Here is an 18,773-nt window from a genome sequence, read left to right on the forward strand (position 1 = left end):
TTATAAATCAATAACCTTGTCATTCTCAAAACATGATGGGAACAAATTTGATCAGCTCAAGTAACAGTGTGCAAACCGTTATGTCATAACAGAAAATTTAGGTTTGAGAATGGACCGATGTTAATGAATAGAGGTTGGATCCTACAATATGCTAAGAAAGTAACATATTCCATCAAATGATTCAATGTAAGTGAATCCTCCCTGCGTAAATCTCTTTGCATCTTCATCAATTTGCAAAGTACCCATCCAAATACTCCTCCTTTCTCTGTTCATATCATTCAGCTTCAATTCTCTCCATACTTTGTGTACATCATCATCCGTCCGTATTGAACTCCTGCTTTCAAACATATTCGACAAGTAACACACCGATCCCTCAAGATGATATTAAATACGTGGAGTCGTAATTGATCCAGACCTAATATATTCTTGTCAAGATCAGGCGTGTAAAACACACTAGGAATCAGAAAAGATTTGTCAAATATGCTCATTTCTATTGGTAATCAATCATAGAAGCCACAAACAGACAAACTAATTGATGATTGTAAACAGAAATTATGAACAAGAGATTGTATATGGAATGGAAATTATTATTGTTTACACTGATGATTCGATTACAATTGTATAGCCAGCCATATATATACATATGAGGCGTCGCTTTGTAAATCGACACACCGATTCACATCGCTTTTATCTAAACGATGTTTACAAACGACAGCTATTGTACCCCTAACTGCCTAACGGGCCTAATTACAAAATTATATATATTCCCCTGTTAATAATTAATATTTATATAATAAGGGAAAAGATCCAATACAATAATGCCTTAACGTACAATACGTACGGGAATCCATTTTTTCACGAATCGATCCATGAAATCACATCCAAACATCTCGGAATCGTCAATACATATCCAATCAATCATTGGTTTACCCAAAAAAAAAACAGTTTTGAATGGTTAATCGATCAATTTTTCACTTTTTTTTCACAAAGACCGTTTTTGTGCGTTTAAATTTTTGTGAGCGTTTTCTGAGCGTTTTAGGTTTTTTCCTTTGTTTTTTGCCTTTGAGCATCTCGCATACCGTACGTTAAGGCATTAGCGTACTGCACCCTACATAATAATACACATATCATTATATCTTTAGTATCTGTATGTGATTAATACTTCATTGTCCCCCTTAATCACAAACAATCTTAGGTCTTCATCTTCTTTACATGGCCATCTTTTTTTTCTTGAAACCGGGTGGTGCAGACGAGGTTCCCGATTTGGTCTTCATTTATCATGTTCACTACAAGCCTTCAAGATATGTAGGTCCAGGCATTGTTCGCTGTTGCTTCTACATATCTTCCATGTAACATTGCCATCATTAATAGATCATATAAATATATTTCTGTACCATCGCTCAGGTACGATGGAATGGGCTTCTCGAAATAGTATTTAAGGTACACTTTGTGGTACCATTCCACGAGTTCCTAGAACATATTTATGAACTCATTAACTTGTAAATGAGATTTATAAGCCTGCAAAGTGTTTAACAGATTCATACAGTCACTTATTAACGATATTGCTGGAAGAGTTGAGTAATCTTCTTCCATTCTTGAGTCTTGTTGGGCCTGCAAATCAATCGCGTCAAAGTAATTTGCCAAATACTCGCCCCTCTTCACTTTCAAACGCCTCTGACCCATTTGAATCTTCCCCATCAATATTCAGATTAATTGTGACATAAATCTCCTTTAAATATGACTTTAAATCCTTGTTTAGTTAATTGTTTTAGGATTAATATATTATTATTATTATTATCAACGCTAGGCACGTAATACACACTCTTCTAAGGTGTATTTATTCCATCAGAACAGATTTTCATGTCTTCTGTTACTTTTATAACATTATGACATATTTTTTCACATTATTATGGCAAAGTACCCAACCACCAGACTAACTAATGGTTGGGTATTGTTATTGAGAAATACATAACTTATTCTATATCTGGAATCTGGATTTGTAAAGCAAAAATGAGACTGATCAGTTGCTACGGAGCTAAACTGTTTAGCACTCATGTAATATTTCATTAATGACTTTGTATGCAATTTTATGTTATCGAAATGACTAAACTATATTGACATCTTTTTGTGATTCTTATAATGTCGCAGGTCAGTATTTTTACTTGCAAGATAAACGGCTTGTATTTTGGTCTTACACTAATTTTGTAATGTACGTGTTCATGACATTATGACATTAAACCACACGTCCACCAAACATGTATAAAACTAGTTGGATAAGTTTAAAAAAAAACAAAACATTTTTAGTTTTTTGATAAATTGTACGTATTTATATACTTTTTTGTAAATGGTACTAAATATGTAGAAATTTCATATTTAGGCTATTTTGATCGTATTATAGTTACCATAGTAATACAATGTAAACATGGAGATAAATTTAATACCAATCAAAATATATCCGATGATATAAATGCATAATTATAAAGGAAACAAGCATTTTAATAGTAAAATCATTAAACTGGTACGTAGTAATCGTAAACGACTACACGACAACATTCAAACCTACATTTTCTAGATAGGAGCTTAGTTCCCATGAACAATGTTGAAGATATCATCAGCAATGTTTTTCGCATCATTTGAGATACCAAATAATCCGGCACTCGCAAATCCAACACAATAAAGACCATGTTCCCCTTTCCAATGATTAGGGCTTTTATGTTTTGGCATTCCATTCTCGTTGAAGAGCCCTCCATCATCCTAGATCAAACCGAAAATGCTAAGATTAAAAAACAAAAGGTTAAGTAAACAAATTAAGTGTTATAACTTTAGTTACCTTAAGCCATTTTCGCACAGTGCTTTTAAAACCCGTAGCAAAGACAATGGCATCAAATTGTCTCTCTTGACCATTTGTGAATTTGATTTGATCACCTTTTATTTCTTCAATAGCCGTCATTACCTAGAGACGAAAAAAATAACAGCATGATCGCTAGTTAATGTTTTAATGTTATTAGATATATATGAAAACATGATAGAGGGGTTTACCTCAATGTCTCCTGTTTTGATTTTTGAAATTGTCCCAACATCGATAATAGGTGATCGTCCGGTTTCATTTTTGATCATGAATGGTCCTTTGAATGGCCTTTGTATTCCATATACACCAAGATCTCCATACAACAACTTACTCAACATTAGGACCATCTTGTCCATGAAAGAGCAAGGAATATATTTTAGTATATACATTCCGAGTTGCACTAGCTCCTTGGTAAGCACATGTATCTGTCACAACAACAAAAAGAATAGCACACAATATTATATTTATCAAAAATATTCTTTTATTATATAAAACGGCGACAACTTTATATTTAAAAATCACGCGGGAGAGCGTTTAGCGCGCATACCGGGCTACGAACAACTATTGATGTTTGAGCACCCCAATTGCACAAGTCATATGCAATTTCCATGCCCGAATTTCCAGCACCAACTACAAGCACATCTTTGTGTCCAAATCTTTTTCCATTATCATACTCGCTCGAATGGATGAACAATCCTTTGAAGCTATCTAAACCATTAACATTAGGAATAATACCTTCGCTATTTTCACCGGTTGCCGCCACAAGAAACTCACACACGTACTCCTCGACCAAACCCGAAATCCAATTTTTGGCGGTAACCACCCATTTTTGTGCAATCCTATTATACCATGCATTCTCAACGCTGCGTTGGTACAACGGAGCTACATTAAACTGATACACATAGTTTTGCAAGTATTGAACAAACATGTCTTTTGGTACAAATGTGGGTGCGGACAAAGGGAATGGCATATGAGGGAGTTCACAGAAGCTTTTAGCCAAGTGAAGCTTTAAGCGATCATAAGCCTTTTTTTGCCATAAAGATGCATAGCAATCTTCCCTTTCAAGAACAATGTTTGGGATAGAAAGAAGATTGAGACATGCTGATGTTGCAATGCCGGCAGGTCCTGCTCCGACTATCACAACAACTGTTTCTTGTTTCATTTTCTTTCAAGCTCTTTCTAATGAATAATGTATGTTTATTGATGCAATATGTAATGCACAATGCACATACCCTTTTTATAGGAATTACAAAAAGGAGGCAAAAGAGACTATTTCCCACCTTTATTGGAACCGTTACTGAAAAACTTATTTTTTAAAAGTTTGAAATGTCATCCGCGCTAAAATTTCTGAGTTATTATTCATTGAAGTATTCCTGCTTTTTTGTAAAAAAAAAAACTTTTAGAACTTACGTTACAAACTTAATTTACTTGACTAGAATCTACACGTTCATATTGGCTTAATGTGTGAACACATGAATATGGTAATTAATATCTTTACAAATAAGTAAAAGATGAGATTTCGTGTATTATCATATGCGGTTGTAGAGCACCGGAGTCGTCGTGTCAAGTTCAAACATGAGACAGAGTCGAAACAAATACATTTAAACACTCTAATTTACGATAGTCGTTAGTATCATATTCAAATATCATGCAAAAATCATGTATGCGATATGTAAAATGTATTCAATTGAATTAAACCTTCCGCACACGTGGTTAAACTAAGTTTAAAATTGAAAGCAAATAACAACCATAAAGTGAAGCGATTCAAACATGTTGGAATACATGTGAACGGTTTCGATAGTTAATTTGATAGAACACATGTGAACGACGATATGATGGTTAAACGAAGATTTTGATTAACGTGGTGAATAAAACGGATACAAACAAATCTTTTAAAATACACAAAGGTAGTTATGTAAAGCGTTTAACGGTAACATAGCTTTAACTATGGTTATAAACTGGTTAACAGTTATTAATACCTAGGATAATTGCGTATTAATACAACTAATGTCTTAGGGTTACATAATGCAAATAGCATAATTAAATTTAATTAAATAGGATAATTGTATCATTCCCTAAACTTTAGTTGCCTTGTTAAAAACAAATGGCCTCCCTTTTCCAAATCTTTGAGCACCCACCCTGTCATTGCCAATGTAAAGATCAAAGCTAGTGCTGGCTTTATCTTGTTTATAAGTTTCGTTCTAGCTTTTAGTTTCTTTTGGTCTAAGCGTGCTTTTGTCTTCATCATCCCCATCATCACTTAAGTGCCTAGCTCTAACCGCGTTCTCTGAGCGTTGAGGTTCCAAACTAAAACATCCAAATACTGAATGTATATATATCCTAAGCATAATCACATCTTCAACCAGTATTCCCAAGTTGGTTGCTATTACACCCCACATGTTAAATTCACTTATATGATATGTCTATAGCCACCTTCTTTTTTTTTCTTAACAAACTCATATAAATCAAATAAATCAATAACCTTGTCATTCTCAAAACATGATGGGAACAAATTTGATCAGCTCAAGTAACAGTGTGCAAACCGTTATGTCATAACAGAAAATTTAGGTTTGAGAATGGACCGATGTTAATGAATAGAGGTTGGATCCTACAATATGCTAAGAAAGTAACATATTCCATCAAATGATTCAATGTAAGTGAATCCTCCCTGCGTAAATCTCTTTGCATCTTCATCAATTTGCAAAGTACCCATCCAAATACTCCTCCTTTCTCTGTTCATATCATTCATCTTCAATTCTCTCCATACTTTGTGTACATCATCATCCGTCCGTATTGAACTCCTGCTTTCAAACATATTCGACAAGTAACACACCGATCCCTCAAGATGATATTAAATACGTGGAGTCGTAATTGATCCAGACCTAATATATTCTTGTCAAGATCAGGCGTGTAAAACACACTAGGAATCAGAAAAGATTTGTCAAATATGCTCATTTCTATTGGTAATCAATCATAGAAGCCACAAACAGACAAACTAATTGATGATTGTAAACAGAAATTATGAACAAGAGATTGTATATGGAATGGAAATTATTATTGTTTACACTGATGATTCGATTACAATTGTATAGCCAGCCATATATATACATATGAGGCGTCGCTTTGTAAATCGACACACCGATTCACATCGCTTTTATCTAAACGATGTTTACAAACGACAGCTATTGTACCCCTAACTGCCTAACGGGCCTAATTACAAAATTATATATATTCCCCTGTTAATAATTAATTTTTATATAATAAGGGAAAAGATCCAATACAATAATGCCTTAACGTACAATACGTACGGAATCCATTTTTTCACGAATCGATCCATGAAATCACATCCAAACATCTCGGAATCGTCAATACATATCCAATCAATCATTGGTTTACCCAAAAAAAAAACAGTTTTGAATGGTTAATCGATCAATTTTTCACTTTTTTTTCACAAAGACCGTTTTTGTGCGTTTAAATTTTTGTGAGCGTTTTCTGAGCGTTTTAGGTTTTTTCCTTTGTTTTTTGCCTTTGAGCATCTCGCATACCGTACGTTAAGGCATTAGCGTACTGCACCCTACATAATAATACACATATCATTATATCTTTAGTATCTGTATGTGATTAATACTTCATTGTCCCCCTTAATCACAAACAATCTTAGGTCTTCATCTTCTTTACATGGCCATCTTTTTTTTCTTGAAACCGGGTGGTGCAGACGAGGTTCCCGATTTGGTCTTCATTTATCATGTTCACTACAAGCCTTCAAGATATGTAGGTCCAGGCATTGTATAGCCAGCCATATATATACATATGAGGCGTCGCTTTGTAAATCGACACACCGATTCACATCGCTTTTATCTAAACGATGTTTACAAACGACAGCTATTGTACCCCTAACTGCCTAACGGGCCTAATTACAAAATTATATATATTCCCCTGTTAATAATTAATTTTTATATAATAAGGGAAAAGATCCAATACAATAATGCCTTAACGTACAATACGTACGGAATCCATTTTTTCACGAATCGATCCATGAAATCACATCCAAACATCTCGGAATCGTCAATACATATCCAATCAATCATTGGTTTACCCAAAAAAAAAACAGTTTTGAATGGTTAATCGATCAATTTTTCACTTTTTTTTCACAAAGACCGTTTTTGTGCGTTTAATTTTTGTGAGCGTTTTAGATTTTTTCCTTTGTTTTTTGCCTTCGAGCATCTCGCATACCGTACGTTAAGGCATTAGCGTACTGCATCCTACATAATAATACACATATCATTATATCTTTAGTATCTGTATGTGATTAATACTTCATTGTCCCCCTTAATCACAAACAATCTTAGGTCTTCATCTTCTTTACATGGCCATCTTTTTTTTCTTGAAACCGGGTGGTGCAGACGAGGTTCCCGATTTGGTCTTCATTTATCATGTTCACTACAAGCCTTCAAGATATGTAGGTCCAGGCATTGTTCGCTGTTGCTTCTACATATCTTCCATGTAACATTGCCATCATTAATAGATCATATAAATATATTTCTGTACCATCGCTCAGGTACGATGGAATGGGCTTCTCGAAATAGTATTTAAGGTACACTTTGTGGTACCATTCCACGAGTTCCTAGAACATATTTATGAACTCATTAACTTGTAAATGAGATTTATAAGCCTGCAAAGTGTTTAACATATTCATACAGTCACTTATTAACGATATTGCTGGAAGAGTTGAGTAATCTTCTTCCATTCTTGAGTCTTGTTGGGCCTGCAAATCAATCGCGTCAAAGTAATTTGCCAAATACTCGCCCCTCTTCACTTTCAAACGCCTCTGACCCATTTGAATCTTCCCCATCAATATTCAGATTAATTGTGACATAAATCTCCTTTAAATATGACTTTAAATCCTTGTTTAGTTAATTGTTTTAGGATTAATATATTATTATTATTATTATTATCAACGCTAGGCACGTAATACACACTCTTCTAAGGTGTATTTATTCCATCAGAACAGATTTTCATGTCTTCTGTTACTTTTATAACATTATGACATATTTTTTCACATTATTATGGCAAAGTACCCAACCACCAGACTAACTAATGGTTGGGTATTGTTATTGAGAAATACATAACTTATTCTATATCTGGAATCTGGATTTGTAAAGCAAAAATGAGACTGATCAGTTGCTACGGAGCTAAACTGTTTAGCACTCATGTAATATTTCATTAATGACTTTGTATGCAATTTTATGTTATCGAAATGACTAAACTATATTGACATCTTTTTGTGATTCTTATAATGTCGCAGGTCAGTATTTTTACTTGTAAGATAAACGGCTTGTATTTTGGTCTTACACTAATTTTGTAATGTACGTGTTCATGACATTATGACATTAAACCACACGTCCACCAAACATGTATAAAACTAGTTGGATAAGTTTAAAAAAAAACAAAACATTTTTAGTTTTTTGATAAATTGTACGTATTTATATACTTTTTTGTAAATGGTACTAAATATGTAGAAATTTCATATTTAGGCTATTTTGATCGTATTATAGTTACCATAGTAATACAATGTAAACATGGAGATAAATTTAATACCAATCAAAATATATCCGATGATATAAATGCATAATTATAAAGGAAACAAGCATTTAAATAGTAAAATCATTAAACTGGTACGTAGTAATCGTAAACGACTACACGACAACATTCAAACCTACATTTTCTAGATAGGAGCTTAGTTCCCATGAACAATGTTGAAGATATCATCAGCAATGTTTTTCGCATCATTTGAGATACCAAATAATCCGGCACTCGCAAATCCAACACAATAAAGACCATGTTCCCCTTTCCAATGATTAGGGCTTTTATGTTTTGGCATTCCATTCTCGTTGAAGAGCCCTCCATCATCCTAGATCAAACCGAAAATGCTAAGATTAAAAAACAAAAGGTTAAGTAAACAAATTAAGTGTTATAACTTTAGTTACCTTAAGCCATTTTCGCACAGTGCTTTTAAAACCCGTAGCAAAGACAATGGCATAAAATTGTCTCTCTTGACCATTTGTGAATTTGATTTGATCACCTTTTATTTCTTCAATAGCCATCATTACCTAGAGACGAAAAAAAATAACAGCATGATCGCTAGTTAATGTTTTAATGTTATTAGATATATATGAAAACATGATAGAGGGGTTTACCTCAATGTCTCCTGTTTTGATTTTTGAAATTGTCCCAACATCGATAATAGGTGATCGTCCGGTTTCATTTTTGATCATGAATGGTCCTTTGAATGGCCTTTGTATTCCATATACACCAAGATCTCCATACAACAACTTACTCAACATTAGGACCATCTTGTCCACGAAAGAGCAAGGAATATATTTTAGTATATACATTCCGAGTTGCACTAGCTCCTTGGTAAGCACATGTATCTGTCACAACAACAAAAAGAATAGCATACAATATTATATTTATCAAAAATATGCTTTTATTATATAAAACGGCGACAACTTTATATTTAAAAATCACGCGGGAGAGCGTTTAGCGCGCATACCGGGCTACGAACAACTACTGATGTTTGAGCACCCCAATTGCACAAGTCATATGCAATTTCCATGCCCGAATTTCCAGCACCAACTACAAGAACATCTTTGTGTCCAAATCTTTTTCCATTATCATACTCGCTCGAATGGATGAACAATCCTTTGAAGCTATCTAAACCATTAACATTAGGAATAATACCTTCGCTATTTTCACCGGTTGCCGCCACAAGAAACTCACACACGTACTCCTCGACCAAACCCGAAATCCAATTTTTGGCGGTAACCACCCATTTTTGTGCAATCCTATTATACCATGCATTCTCAACGCTGCGTTGGTACAACGGAGCTACATTAAACTGATACACATAGTTTTGCAAGTATTGAACAAACATGTCTTTTGGTACAAATGTGGGTGCGGACAAAGGGAATGGCATATGAGGGAGTTCACAGAAGCTTTTAGCCAAGTGAAGCTTTAAGCGATCATAAGCCTTTTTTTGCCATAAAGATGCATAGCAATCTTCCCTTTCAAGAACAATGTTTGGGATAGAAAGAAGATTGAGACATGCTGATGTTGCAATGCCGGCAGGTCCTGCTCTGACTATCACAACAACTGTTTCTTGTTTCATTTTCTTTCAAGCTCTTTCTAATGAATAATGTATGTTTATTGATGCAATATGTAATGCACAATGCACATACCCTTTTTATAGGAATTACAAAAAGGAGGCAAAAGAGACTATTTCCCACCTTTATTGGAACCGTTACTGAAAAACTTATTTTTTGAAAGTTTGAAATGTCATCCGCGCTAAAATTTCTGAGTTATTATTCATTGAAGTATTCCTGTTTTTTGTAAAAAAAAAAACTTTTAGAACTTACGTTACAAACTTAATTTACTTGACTAGAATCTACACGTTCATATTGGCTTAATGTGTGAACACATGAATATGGTAATTAATATCTTTACAAATAAGTAAAAGATGAGATTTCGTGTATTATCATATGCGGTTGTAGAGCACCAGAGTCGTCGTGTCAAGTTCAAACATGAGACAGAGTCGAAACAAATACATTTAAACACTCTAATTTACGATAGTCGTTAGTATCATATTCAAATATCATGCAAAAATCATGTATGCGATATGTAAAATGTATTCAATTGAATTAAACCTTCCGCACACGTGGTTAAACTAAGTTTAAAATTGAAAGCAAATAACAACCATAAAGTGAAGCGATTCAAACATGTTGGAATACATGTGAACGGTTTCGATAGTTAATTTGATAGAACACATGTGAACGACGATATGATGGTTAAACGAAGATTTTGATTAACGTGGTGAATAAAACGGATACAAACAAATCTTTTAAAATACACAAAGGTAGTTATGTAAAGCGTTTAACGGTAACATAGCTTTAACTATGGTTATAAACTGGTTAACAGTTATTAATACCTAGGATAATTGCGTATTAATACAACTAATGTCTTAGGGTTACATAATGCAAATAGCATAATTAAATTTAATTAAATAGGATAATTGTATCATTCCCTAAACTTTAGTTGCCTTGTTAAAAACAAATGGCCACCCTTTTCCAAATCTTTGAGCACCCACCCTGTCATTGCCAATGTAAAGATCAAAGCTAGTGCTGGCTTTATCTTGTTTATAAGTTTCGTTCTAGCTTTTAGTTTCTTTTGGTCTAAGCGTGCTTTTGTCTTCATCATCCCCATCATCACTTAAGTGCCTAGCTCTAACCGCGTTCTCTGAGCGTTGAGGTTCCAAACTAAAACATCCAAATACTGAATGTATATATATCCTAAGCATAATCACATCTTCAACCAGTATTCCCAAGTTGGTTGCTATTACACCCCACATGTTAAATTCACTTATATGATATGTCTATAGCCACCTTCTTTTTTTTTCTTAACAAACTCATATAAATCAAATAAATCAATAACCTTGTCATTCTCAAAACATGATGGGAACAAATTTGATCAGCTCAAGTAACAGTGTGCAAACCGTTATGTCATAACAGAAAATTTAGGTTTGAGAATGGACCGATGTTAATGAATAGAGGTTGGATCCTACAATATGCTTAGAAAGTAACATATTCCATCAAATGATTCAATGTAAGTGAATCCTCCCTGCGTAAATCTCTTTGCATCTTCATCAATTTGCAAAGTACCCATCCAAATACTCCTCCTTTCTCTGTTCATATCATTCATCTTCAATTCTATCCATACTTTGTGTACATCATCATCCGTCCGTATTGAACTCCTGCTTTCAAACATATTCGACAAGTAACACACCGATCCCTCAAGATGATATTAAATACGTGGAGTCGTAATTGATCCAGACCTAATATATTCTTGTCAAGATCAGGCGTGTAAAACACGCTAGGAATCAGAAAAGATTTGTCAAATATGCTCATTTCTATTGGTAATCAATCATAGAAGCCACAAACAGACAAACTAATTGATGATTGTAAACAGAAATTATGAACAAGAGATTGTATATGGAATGGAAATTATTATTGTTTACACTGATGATTCGATTACAATTGTATAGCCAGCCATATATATACATATGAGGCGTCGCTTTGTAAATCGACACACCGATTCACATCGCTTTTATCTAAACGATGTTTACAAACGACAGCTATTGTACCCCTAACTGCCTAACGGGCCTAATTACAAAATTATATATATTCCCCTGTTAATAATTAATATTTATATAATAAGGGAAAAGATCCAATACAATAATGCCTTAAGGTACAATACGTACGGGAATCCATTTTTTCACGAATCGATCCATGAAATCACATCCAAACATCTCGGAATCGTCAATACATATCCAATCAATCATTGGTTTACCCAAAAAAAAAACAGTTTTGAATGGTTAATCGATCAATTTTTCACTTTTTTTTCACAAAGACCGTTTTTGTGCGTTTAAATTTTTGTGAGCGTTTTCTGAGCGTTTTAGGTTTTTTCCTTTGTTTTTTGCCTTTGAGCATCTCGCATACCGTACGTTAAGGCATTAGCGTACTGCACCCTACATAATAATACACATATCATTATATCTTTAGTATCTGTATGTGATTAATACTTCATTGTCCCCCTTAATCACAAACAATCTTAGGTCTTCATCTTCTTTACATGGCCATCTTTTTTTTCTTGAAACCGGGTGGTGCAGACGAGGTTCCCGATTTGGTCTTCATTTATCATGTTCACTACAAGCCTTCAAGATATGTAGGTCCAGGCATTGTTCGCTGTTGCTTCTACATATCTTCCATGTAACATTGCCATCATTAATAGATCATATAAATATATTTCTGTACCATCGCTCAGGTACGATGGAATGGGCTTCTCGAAATAGTATTTAAGGTACACTTTGTGGTACCATTCCACGAGTTCCTAGAACATATTTATGAACTCATTAACTTGTAAATGAGATTTATAAGCCTGCAAAGTGTTTAACAGATTCATACAGTCACTTATTAACGATATTTCTGGAAGAGTTGAGTAATCTTCTTCCATTCTTGAGTCTTGTTGGGCCTGCAAATCAATCGCGTCAAAGTAATTTGCCAAATACTCGCCCCTCTTCACTTTCAAACGCCTCTGACCCATTTGAATCTTCCCCATCAATATTCAGATTAATTGTGACATAAATCTCCTTTAAATATGACTTTAAATCCTTGTTTAGTTAATTGTTTTAGGATTAATATATTATTATTATTATTATCAACGCTAGGCACGTAATACACACTCTTCTAAGGTGTATTTATTCCATCAGAACAGATTTTCATGTCTTCTGTTACTTTTATAACATTATGACATATTTTTTCACATTATTATGGCAAAGTACCCAACCACCAGACTAACTAATGGTTGGGTATTGTTATTGAGAAATACATAACTTATTCTATATCTGGAATCTGGATTTGTAAAGCAAAAATGAGACTGATCAGTTGCTACGGAGCTAAACTGTTTAGCACTCATGTAATATTTCATTAATGACTTTGTATGCAATTTTATGTTATCGAAATGACTAAACTATATTGACATCTTTTTGTGATTCTTATAATGTCGCAGGTCAGTATTTTTACTTGTAAGATAAACGGCTTGTATTTTGTCTTACACTAATTTTGTAATGTACGTGTTCATGACATTATGACATTAAACCACACGTCCACCAAACATGTATAAAACTAGTTGGATAAGTTTAAAAAAAAAACAAAACATTTTTAGTTTTTTGATAAATTGTACGTATTTATATACTTTTTTGTAAATGGTACTAAATATGTAGAAATTTCATATTTAGGCTATTTTGATCGTATTATAGTTACCATAGTAATACAATGTAAACATGGAGATAAATTTAATACCAATCAAAATATATCCGATGATATAAATGCATAATTATAAAGGAAACAAGCATTTAAATAGTAAAATCATTAAACTGGTACGTAGTAATCGTAAACGACTACACGACAACATTCAAACCTACATTTTCTAGATAGGAGCTTAGTTCCCATGAACAATGTTGAAGATATCATCAGCAATGTTTTTCGCATCATTTGAGATACCAAATAATCCGGCACTCGCAAATCCAACACAATAAAGACCATGTTCCCCTTTCCAATGATTAGGGCTTTTATGTTTTGGCATTCCATTCTCGTTGAAGAGCCCTCCATCATCCTAGATCAAACCGAAAATGCTAAGATTAAAAAACAAAAGGTTAAGTAAACAAATTAAGTGTTATAACTTTAGTTACCTTAAGCCATTTTCGCACAGTGCTTTTAAAACCCGTAGCAAAGACAATGGCATCAAATTGTCTCTCTTGACCATTTGTGAATTTGATTTGATCACCTTTTATTTCTTCAATAGCCGTCATTACCTAGAGACGAAAAAAAATAACAGCATGATCGCTAGTTAATGTTTTAATGTTATTAGATATATATGAAAACATGATAGAGGGGTTTACCTCAATGTCTCCTGTTTTGATTTTTGAAATTGTCCCAACATCGATAATAGGTGATCGTCCGGTTTCATTTTTGATCATGAATGGTCCTTTGAATGGACTTTGTATTCCATATACACCAAGATCTCCATACAACAACTTACTCAACATTAGGACCATCTTGTCCACGAAAGAGCAAGGAATATATTTTAGTATATACATTCCGAGTTGCACTAGCTCCTTGGTAAGCACATGTATCTGTCACAACAACAAAAAGAATAGCATACAATATTATATTTATCAAAAATATGCTTTTATTATATAAAACGGCGACAACTTTATATTTAAAAATCACGCGGGAGAGCGTTTAGCGCGCATACCGGGCTACGAACAACTATTGATGTTTGAGCACCCCAATTGCACAAGTCATATGCAATTTCCATGCCCGAATTTCCAGCACCAACTACAAGCACATCTTTGTGTCCAAATCTTTTTCCATTATCATACTCGCTCGAATGGATGAACAATCCTTTGAAGCTATCTAAACCATTAACATTAGGAATAATACCTTCGCTATTTTCACCGGTTGCCGCCACAAGAAACTCACACACGTACTCCTCGACCAAACCCGAAATCCAATTTTTGGCGGTAACCACCCATTTTTGTGCAATCCTATTATACCATGCATTCTCAACGCTGCGTTGGTACAACGGAGCTACATTAAACTGATACACATAGTTTTGCAAGTATTGAACAAACATGTCTTTTGGTACAAATGTGGGTGCGGACAAAGGGAATGGCATATGAGGGAGTTCACAGAAGCTTTTAGCCAAGTGAAGCTTTAAGCGATCATAAGCCTTTTTTTGCCATAAAGATGCATAGCAATCTTCCCTTTCAAGAACAATGTTTGGGATAGAAAGAAGATTGAGACATGCTGATGTTGCAATGCCGGCAGGTCCTGCTCCGACTATCACAACAACTGTTTCTTGTTTCATTTTCTTTCAAGCTCTTTCTAATGAATAATGTATGTTTATTGATGCAATATGTAATGCACAATGCACATACCCTTTTTATAGGAATTACAAAAAGGAGGCAAAAGAGACTATTTCCCACCTTTATTGGAACCGTTACTGAAAAACTTATTTTTTAAAAGTTTGAAATGTCATCCGCGCTAAAATTTCTGAGTTATTATTCATTGAAGTATTCCTGCTTTTTTGTAAAAAAAAAAACTTTTATAACTTACGTTACAAACTTAATTTACTTGACTAGAATCTACACGTTCATATTGGCTTAATGTGTGAACACATGAATATGGTAATTAGTATCTTTACAAATAAGTAAAAGATGAGATTTCGTGTATTATCATATGCGGTTGTAGAGCACCGGAGTCGTCGTGTCAAGTTCAAACATGAGACAGAGTCGAAACAAATACATTTAAACACTCTAATTTACGATAGTCGTTAGTATCATATTCAAATATCATGCAAAAATCATGTATGCGATATGTAAAATGTATTCAATTGAATTAAACCTTCCGCACACGTGGTTAAACTAAGTTTAAAATTGAAAGCAAATAACAACCATAAAGTGAAGCGATTCAAACATGTTGGAATACATGTGAACGGTTTCGATAGTTAATTTGATAGAACACATGTGAACGACGATATGATGGTTAAACGAAGATTTTGATTAACGTGGTGAATAAAACGGATACAAACAAATCTTTTAAAATACACAAAGGTAGTTATGTAAAGCGTTTAACGGTAACATAGCTTTAACTATGGTTATAAACTGGTTAACAGTTATTAATCCCTAGGATAATTGCGTATTAATACAACTAATGTCTTAGGGTTACATAATGCAAATAGCATAATTAAATTTAATTAAATAGGATAATTGTATCATTCCCTAAACTTTAGTTGCCTTGTTAAAAACAAATGGCCTCCCTTTTCCAAATCTTTGAGCACCCACCCTGTCATTGCCAATGTAAAGATCAAAGCTAGTGCTGGCTTTATCTTGTTTATAAGTTTCGTTCTAGCTTTTAGTTTCTTTTGGTCTAAGCGTGCTTTTGTCTTCATCATCCCCATCATCACTTAAGTGCCTAGCTCTAACCGCGTTCTCTGAGCGTTGAGGTTCCAAACTAAAACATCCAAATACTGAATGTATATATATCCTAAGCATAATCACATCTTCAACCAGTATTCCCAAGTTGGTTGCTATTACACCCCACATGTTAAATTCACTTATATGATATGTCTATAGCCACCTTCTTTTTTTTTCTTAACAAACTCATATAAATCAAATAAATCAATAACCTTGTCATTCTCAAAACATGATGGGAACAAATTTGATCAGCTCAAGTAACAGTGTGCAAACCGTTATGTCATAACAGAAAATTTAGGTTTGAGAATGGACCGATGTTAATGAATAGAGGTTGGATCCTACAATATGCTAAGAAAGTAACATATTCCATCAAATGATTCAATGTAAGTGAATCCTCCCTGCGTAAATCTCTTTGCATCTTCATCAATTTGCAAAGTACCCATCCAAATACTCCTCCTTTCTCTGTTCATATCATTCATCTTCAATTCTCTCCATACTTTGTGTACATCATCATCCGTCCGTATTGAACTCCTGCTTTCAAACATATTCGACAAGTAACACACCGATCCCTCAAGATGATATTAAATACGTGGAGTCGTAATTGATCCAGACCTAATATATTCTTGTCAAGATCAGGCGTGTAAAACACACTAGGAATCAGAAAAGATTTGTCAAATATGCTCATTTCTATTGGTAATCAATCATAGAAGCCACAAACAGACAAACTAATTGATGATTGTAAACAGAAATTATGAACAAGAGATTGTATATGGAATGGAAATTATTATTGTTTACACTGATGATTCGATTACAATTGTATAGCCAGCCATATATATACATATGAGGCGTTGCTTTGTAAATCGACACACCGATTCACATCGCTTTTATCTAAACGACGTTTACAAACGACAGCTATTGTACCCCTAACTGCCTAACGGGCCTAATTACAAAATTATATATATTCCCCTGTTAATAATTAATATTTATATAATAAGGGAAAAGATCCAATACAATAATGCCTTAACGTACAATACGTACGGGAATCCATTTTTTCACGAATCGATCCATGAAATCACATCCAAACATCTCGGAATCGTCAATACATATCCAATCAATCATTGGTTTACCCAAAAAAAAAACAGTTTTGAATGGTTAATCGATCAATTTTTCACTTTTTTTTCACAAAGACCGTTTTTGTGCGTTTAAATTTTTGTGAGCGTTTTCTGAGCGTTTTAGGTTTTTTCCTTTGTTTTTTGCCTTTGAGCATCTCGCATACCGTACGTTAAGGCATTAGCGTACTGCACCCTACATAATAATACACATATCATTATATCTTTAGTATCTGTATGTGATTAATACTTCATTGTCCCCCTTAATCACAAACAATCTTAGGTCTTCATCTTCTTTACATGGCCATCTTTTTTTTCTTGAAACCGGGTGGTGCAGACGAGGTTCCCGATTTGGTCTTCATTTATCATGTTCACTACAAGCCTTCAAGATATGTAGGTCCAGGCATTGTTCGCTGTTGCTTCTACATATCTTCCATGTAACATTGCCATCATTAATAGATCATATAAATATATTTCTGTACCATCGCTCAGGTACGATGGAATGGGCTTCTCGAAATAGTATTTAAGGTACACTTTGTGGTACCATTCCACGAGTTCCTAGAACATATTTATGAACTCATTAACTTGTAAATGAGATTTATAAGCCTGCAAAGTGTTTAACAGATTCATACAGTCACTTATTAACGATATTTCTGGAAGAGTTGAGTAATCTTCTTCCATTCTTGAGTCTTGTTGGGCCTGCAAATCAATCGCGTCAAAGTAATTTGCCAAATACTCGCCCCTCTTCACTTTCAAACGCCTCTGACCCATTTGAATCTTCCCCATCAATATTCAGATTAATTGTGACATAAATCTCCTTTAAATATGACTTTAAATCCTTGTTTAGTTAATTGTTTTAGGATTAATATATTATTATTATTATTATCAACGCTAGGCACGTAATACACACTCTTCTAAGGTGTATTTATTCCATCAGAACAGATTTTCATGTCTTCTGTTACTTTTATAACATTATGACATATTTTTTCACATTATTATGGCAAAGTACCCAACCACCAGACTAACTAATGGTTGGGTATTGTTATTGAGAAATACATAACTTATTCTATATCTGGAATCTGGATTTGTAAAGCAAAAATGAGACTGATCAGTTGCTACGGAGCTAAACTGTTTAGCACTCATGTAATATTTCATTAATGACTTTGTATGCAATTTTATGTTATCGAAATGACTAAACTATATTGACATCTTTTTGTGATTCTTA

At 33.9% G+C, this 18,773-nt stretch overlaps 3 protein-coding genes across 3 annotated transcripts; all 3 read right to left on the reverse strand.

The window, feature by feature from the left end:
• Positions 1-2,580: 2,580 nt before the first annotated feature.
• Positions 2,581-4,010, reverse strand: LOC143608787 (putative indole-3-pyruvate monooxygenase YUCCA10). Its single transcript, XM_077083728.1, has 4 exons — positions 3,396-4,010; positions 3,040-3,273; positions 2,831-2,953; positions 2,581-2,754 (listed from the first exon to the last, which is right to left on the reverse strand). The coding sequence occupies exons 1-4, from the start codon at positions 4,008-4,010 to the stop codon at positions 2,581-2,583; spliced, it is 1,146 nt and encodes a 381-aa protein (XP_076939843.1).
• A 4,575-nt stretch (positions 4,011-8,585) lies between these two features.
• LOC143608791 (putative indole-3-pyruvate monooxygenase YUCCA10) lies at positions 8,586-10,016 on the reverse strand. Its single transcript, XM_077083732.1, has 4 exons — positions 9,402-10,016; positions 9,046-9,279; positions 8,836-8,958; positions 8,586-8,759 (listed from the first exon to the last, which is right to left on the reverse strand). The coding sequence occupies exons 1-4, from the start codon at positions 10,014-10,016 to the stop codon at positions 8,586-8,588; spliced, it is 1,146 nt and encodes a 381-aa protein (XP_076939847.1).
• A 3,884-nt stretch (positions 10,017-13,900) lies between these two features.
• LOC143608792 (putative indole-3-pyruvate monooxygenase YUCCA10) lies at positions 13,901-15,331 on the reverse strand. The gene is made up of 4 exons (XM_077083733.1): positions 14,717-15,331; positions 14,361-14,594; positions 14,151-14,273; positions 13,901-14,074 (listed from the first exon to the last, which is right to left on the reverse strand). Exons 1-4 carry the CDS (start codon positions 15,329-15,331, stop codon positions 13,901-13,903), a joined length of 1,146 nt encoding a protein of 381 aa, XP_076939848.1.
• Positions 15,332-18,773: the final 3,442 nt, after the last annotated feature.

The sequence above is a fragment of the Bidens hawaiensis genome, unplaced genomic scaffold, assembly GCF_021521415.1.
Source record: "Bidens hawaiensis isolate Kalapana, Puna unplaced genomic scaffold, B.hawaiensis_p1.1 tig00419431_1, whole genome shotgun sequence".
NCBI lineage: Eukaryota > Viridiplantae > Streptophyta > Magnoliopsida > Asterales > Asteraceae > Bidens > Bidens hawaiensis.

Bases quoted from the DNA above. Each gene is read 5' to 3' on its own strand.
- LOC143608787 (XM_077083728.1), bottom strand. From the start codon at position 4,010: ATGAAACAAGAAACAGTTGTTGTGATAGTCGGAGCAGGACCTGCCGGC. The intron at 2,954-3,039 runs GTAAACCCCTCT...TTTCGTCTCTAG, and splicing joins TCAAAACAGGAGACATTGAG to GTAATGACGGCTATTGAAGA. The intron at 2,755-2,830 runs GTAACTAAAGTT...GGTTTGATCTAG, and splicing joins CTGTGCGAAAATGGCTTAAG to GATGATGGAGGGCTCTTCAA.
- LOC143608791 (XM_077083732.1), bottom strand. From the start codon at position 10,016: ATGAAACAAGAAACAGTTGTTGTGATAGTCAGAGCAGGACCTGCCGGC. The intron at 9,280-9,401 runs GTATGCGCGCTA...TTGTTGTGACAG, and splicing joins CAGTAGTTGTTCGTAGCCCG to ATACATGTGCTTACCAAGGA. The intron at 8,959-9,045 runs GTAAACCCCTCT...TTTCGTCTCTAG, and splicing joins TCAAAACAGGAGACATTGAG to GTAATGATGGCTATTGAAGA.
- LOC143608792 (XM_077083733.1), bottom strand. From the start codon at position 15,331: ATGAAACAAGAAACAGTTGTTGTGATAGTCGGAGCAGGACCTGCCGGC. The intron at 14,274-14,360 runs GTAAACCCCTCT...TTTCGTCTCTAG, and splicing joins TCAAAACAGGAGACATTGAG to GTAATGACGGCTATTGAAGA. The intron at 14,075-14,150 runs GTAACTAAAGTT...GGTTTGATCTAG, and splicing joins CTGTGCGAAAATGGCTTAAG to GATGATGGAGGGCTCTTCAA.